General features: G+C 38.8%; 1 protein-coding gene across 1 annotated transcript; it reads right to left on the reverse strand.

Moving 5' to 3' along the window:
- Positions 1-284: 284 nt before the first annotated feature.
- On the reverse strand, positions 285-2,516 carry LOC121758326 (WAT1-related protein At1g09380). Its single transcript, XM_042153741.1, has 7 exons — positions 2,284-2,516; positions 1,652-1,714; positions 1,458-1,574; positions 1,139-1,382; positions 903-1,061; positions 670-821; positions 285-573 (listed from the first exon to the last, which is right to left on the reverse strand). The coding sequence occupies exons 1-7, from the start codon at positions 2,463-2,465 to the stop codon at positions 399-401; spliced, it is 1,092 nt and encodes a 363-aa protein (XP_042009675.1). The 5' UTR covers positions 2,466-2,516; the 3' UTR covers positions 285-398.
- Positions 2,517-5,756: the final 3,240 nt, after the last annotated feature.

Consider the following 5,756-nt stretch of genomic DNA (forward strand, 5'->3'; position numbering starts at 1 on the left):
CATTTATTACTAGTTCCGTTCCTTTTTAATAGAAGCGCTTCTTTTCGGCATGGAGTTTAAGAATAGTGTGTTAAGTGGATGTTGAACAAAGTAAGAGAGATGAAGAGAGAATAAAGTAAAAAATGTTACTTTTTGCCAAGATAGAAATGACTCATTATCTTAGAACTTTCCAAAATAGAAAAATGACTCAATTAACATGGAACAAATAGAGTACTATTGTAGTTCAGACATTCAATACATGTTTTCTTTTTCTTTTTTTTTCATCACGTTTGATCTAAGATATGTACGCAAAATAAATCAACATTGTAAATAAGATATAGTATTATGTAAATTACATGGTAAAAAACAAGTAGATTCTCAATCAACTCAATAACGAAGAACGTACAACAGCACCAATTTTAGGGATATCGTAGTGGAGAAACTATGCTAAATGCATTCGGATTTGGCGGGAGTGATTCCATTTTCATGCCAGGCTCAGCCATCTTCTTCTCTGGTTCATAAACATCGGTCTCCTTATTCTTGCCCCACAACACTCCGTTCAGTCCCAACACAATCAGCACAGATCCAACAACTCTGCAAGAACGGACCGCCTCGGTTAGTTAATAGTTAAAGACATGAAGGTACCAAACATAATATTCCAGACTAAAACCGTAAATAAATTAGGCTTACGTTCCAACGTAGATCTTTTCATCAAGTAGAGCCCAACTGACGATGGCTACCATAACAAGTAGCAAAGGGCTAAACACGGACACGTATAAAGGGCCTTTCCTGTCTATGCACCATGCCATTAGGCAAAATGCTAGTGCTGAGCACACTACTCCCTGCAAACAATATATTAGTACTCATGCATGTTTGTAACTAAATATAGATGATGATGAAAAGAGAGAATGTTATTATTATACCGAGTAGATGGATGAGAAGAGCCTAAGTTCGGAATTAAGGGACCAAGCAGATAATTTAGGCTCCATGGCGAAGGCCACGGCCACGCACTGGACAGTTGCCATTGCGCACATTATGGCCGTGCTTGAGTAGGGAACATTGTAGTTTTTGCTTACTTTTGCCTGCAATTTAATTATATTAGACGTGTTCTAGTTTTTTGAGTTGATAAAACAATAGACGTTAAGATGAGATTGATTACTTGGATGATCAAGTAGACAGCCCAAGAAACAGCACTGAGAATGAGGAGAAAAGGGCCTAGAATCAAACTGGGATGGGTGTTGCTTGGAACACTTCTCTCTGCAAATTTCCAGTGAATGATGGATTGTCCAATTGGTACGACGGGTCCCGAGTAAAACGACAAAAACAGGGCTCCTCCTACGCACAAGACCGTGCCCGCTATTTTTGCAAGCCCTGACTTGGTCTTCACGCCTATGTTTTCCAGTCTGTCACATATAGGGATGTCAGTGGAGCCTGAAACCAGTATCAGGTTTGAGGGTTAGGGTTGGATAGATAATTACCGAAAGGCGACAGCCATGATGAAGGTGACCGCGGGGTTAATGTTGGTTAACGCGCATGCGATTGTTGGAGTTGAATTCTTCAGTCCCACGAAATATGTGATTTGATTCACTGACACTCTGCACCATAAGATAAGCCCTATTTTCAGATGTTCAATTACTTTTTTTAATATATATGAGACTTGTTTTCCACTCACCCAGATATGGAGCATAAGAAGATCTGGAATAAGATACCTCGTGTCATTTTAGGGCGGTTATTCCTGCAAAAATTGGCAGTCAAATTCACATTATAATATAACTGAAGAAAGAAGTTTTTGTTGAGTTAATATGTAAATCCAACATAGCAAACAAATGATACGTAGCATGCTAAAAGTTAGTTATGAAAAATTAAACATAACTACTCAAAATAATATTTATGTTAATCCCATATTACCTAATAAAATAGTACTAGTAATAAAATGAGCAACCTTAAATTAATTATGTATGTATATGTAGGAGTGTATCTGGTTTGCGGACACATATAACATGAGCAACCTCAATTTATACATCGCATGGTGTAGATCATGTGATACCTATGCAATGTGTGTGCCCTCACTCTCACACAATTTATGCGTGTTTATATACACACAAAAATTAAAAGAATTCAAATAACAACATTTTATTTTTATTGTAAGAAACACAATTTATATTTATATATGCATAAATATATTGAGATTTTAATTGTTCCGGACCTTATGCCAATTTCATGCCCTACTATTAATTTGGAAGAAGAAGAAGATGATGAGACAGATAGATAAATAGATAGACAGATAAATAGATAGATAGATACCTTTCCATGAAGTAAGCAAGAGGAAGAATAGAAAGCGTAGCAAAAAGTTGGCGATATGCAACTTCCACAAAAGGACTCATTCCGGTATTCATTGCCAATTTTGCTATGATATTCATACCAACATACCCTAACTGCACTATCACCATGAACACGAATGCTGTCACACCACCTCCTTTCTCCATCTTCTTTGATTAATTTTCCCTCAATATTATATGAAAGAAAATTAATAACATGTAAAGATAGATGGTGGTGGTGATGAGTTAGAGAGAATGAGGAGATATATATAGTAGATTTGATTTAGAGAGAAATGATGGTTTTGTTTTTGTTGTGTAATGAAATATGCATGGGAGAGGGGAGTATCACGCTTCCCCATTCTCATTTATGCTATAAATCCACTTTCAGTTAACACAATATTGTTTGCCAGCTTACCTTTTTAATTCATTATTACTAAAATCCAATTTTTCTACACATACACACGTCTTGCAATAACCAAATTGCATTCTTCCATTTCTCCTCTTGCCTGGTTGGTTGGTTGTGCTTTTATTAAACAATATTGAAATAATTGTGAACTAATATCTATATTTCAGCTTCTATTTCAAGTATCAACTTCTGTTGTGCACTGCATTTTGTTTCAAGTTGCGTAAAGGTCGACCCAATAGAATTTTAGTTTACGAAATTATAATAATTTCTTATTATATTTATTACTATGGTACATAATTATAATAATTAGATTACTATTATCTTGATTAGTTTATAACATAATAATTTCAACAAGATTATTATGATTAATACTCCCTCGTCCCACTCTAAGTGACATATTTTTTCCTATTTTGGATGTCCCACTCTAAATGATACTCACTCCGTCCCTGAAAGTTTGTCTCATTTTTCTATTTCCTTCCGTCCCACAAAGTTTGTCTCATTTCACTTTGTTAATCCTAGCTACAGATTATCGAATGTTGGGAGAGGAAAAAATCAAGACTTGGAAATCGAAAGAGAATTTTATTCACCAGAAACGGAAGATGAAAAATTACTGAATAAAGCAGAATCACAAACTATTAAAAGGTCAAAACTAACTAACGGCTATTTTCCATCTAACGGTCAGGATTAAACACGACTAACTAAGTACATCCAACGGCTGTTGAAACGAGTTGTTATAACAGCCGAACTCTTCTTCATGTTTTGATCGTTCTCTCCAGACCACGGAGCTGCCGAGCTACCGAACTTGGTGCCGAACTACCGAACTCTAACACCGAACTCGATTAAGCTCGTAACACCGAGCTCTGACACCGAACACCATCACCGAGCTCAAAAAACCGAACTCAACAGCCGAGCTCAAAACCGAAGCTATCACAATCTACCAACAAACTCCACCTGTGATAGCGGAGTCACCAACCAGAACTCCTCCTCTCCAGTCCCACCAGTTTCAAACATAGCAGAAACTTTTCCTTAGGTAATGGCTTAGTCAACATATCTGCCGGGTTTTCTGAAGTGTGAACTTTGAAGACTTTCACATTGCCTCTTTCAATCTCCTCCCTAATGAAGTGCAACCTCACGTCTATGTGCTTACTCCTCTCGTGATATACTTGATGCTTAGCCAAGCTCAATGCACTGTTGTTGTCACAACCAATGCTCACACTACATTGCTTTACACCAAAATCCTCCAAAATCCCCTTTAGCCACTTGCTTTCTTTCACAGCAGATGTCATAGCCATGAACTCAGCCTCTGTGGTTGATAATGCAACCACTCCCTGCAAGCTGCTTTTCCAGCTGATGACGGATCCATACAAAGTAAATAGGAACCCAGACTGAGATCTCCTGGTGTCTAAGTTACCAGCAAAATCAGAGTCACACCAGCCAACCAAAGCATCCCCTTCATGGTCTTCTCCTCCCTTGAACAGAATACCAACATCCGATGCTCCTTTCAAGTATCTCATCAACCACTTCAGTGCAGCCCAATGCTCCTTACCATGGTTGGACATATATCTACTTGTTACTGAAATAGCTTGTGCCACATCCGGCCTTGTGCTAATCATAGCATACATGATGCTACCAATGATGCTAGCATAAGGGATCTGTCTCATCTCATCTTCCTCAGCCTTACATTTTGGCTTCTGGTCTGCAGACAATTTATATTGTTGGCTCATAGGAACTGAGACTTCCTTGATGTTACTCATCTGGAACCTCTTGAGTATTCTCTGCACATAATCAGTTTGAGACAACACAATCTCTCTCTTCTTTCTATCTCTGAAAATAGACATACCCAGAATTCGTTTTGCAGAGCCTAAATCCTTCATCTCAAAAGCATTACTGAGATCAGCCTTAACTTTCTGAATTTCTTTCAAACTTGCTCCAGCCAAGAGCATATCATCCACATATAAGAGTAAGTATGCCACAGCAGCTCCACCTACACTCTTAATGTAGACACACTCATCATAGCTTGATTTCAGAAAACCACTCTTAACCATGTGATCATCAAACTTCTTATGCCACTGCCTACTTGCTTGTTTCAGACCATATATGCTCCTTTTCAACAAGCACACCTTTCCCTCATCACCTGGCCTCTCAAAGCCTTTTGGTTGTGCCATATAGATGGTTTCTTTCAAGTCTCCATGCAAGAAGGCTGTCTTGACATCAAGTTGTTCAAGCTCCCAATCTCTTCTTGCAACAATAGCCAACAAGATTCTGATACTAGTGTGTTTCACAACAGGTGAAAACACTTCATCATAGTCAATACCATGTTCTTGTGTGAAACCCCTAGCAACCAACCTTGCTTTAAATCTGACACTTTTACCATCAGCTCCTTCCAGCTTCTGTTTGAAAATCCATTTGCAACTCACTACCCTTCTACCATTGGGCCTTTCCACCAGCACCCAAGTCCCATTTCTAAGCAGTGAATCAATCTCCTCAATCATGGCTTGCATCCATTTTTCTGCATCTTTACTGTCCATAGCCTCTTCATAAGTGCTTGGCTCTGAGAACTCTATTTCCTCAGCTACTAGTAATGCATAAAACAGGAACTCAGCATCAGAGTATCTCTCTGGTGGCTTTCTGATCCTTTTACCTCGGTCTCTAACCAGCTTATAGCTTCCTGGCTCATTTGGTGTTGCTGTCGTCTGAGTTGGTTGTCCAAGATCAGAGGCATCAGGAAACTCAGATTCTCTTTCATCTTCATCCTGCTGCTCCTGTTGAACTCCCCCAATCTCCACCTCAAATCCAGAACTATCTACTGCAGTCTCTGAATTTTTCTTAAAAGGCAGCTCACCTTCCCAGAAAGTTACATCCCTACTTATCACAACTCTTTCATTTCCTGGCTCCACACACCACAACCGATAGCCCTTCACACCCGATTGGTATCCAATCATAACACATTTTAGGGCCCTTGCTTCCAATTTACCTTGCTTCACATGAGCAAAAGCTTTACAACCGAAAGTCCTCAAGCCATCATAGCCACTATGCTTCCCATACCATCTGAA

Source organism: Salvia splendens, chromosome 12 (assembly GCF_004379255.2).
Source record: "Salvia splendens isolate huo1 chromosome 12, SspV2, whole genome shotgun sequence".
Lineage (NCBI taxonomy): Eukaryota > Viridiplantae > Streptophyta > Magnoliopsida > Lamiales > Lamiaceae > Salvia > Salvia splendens.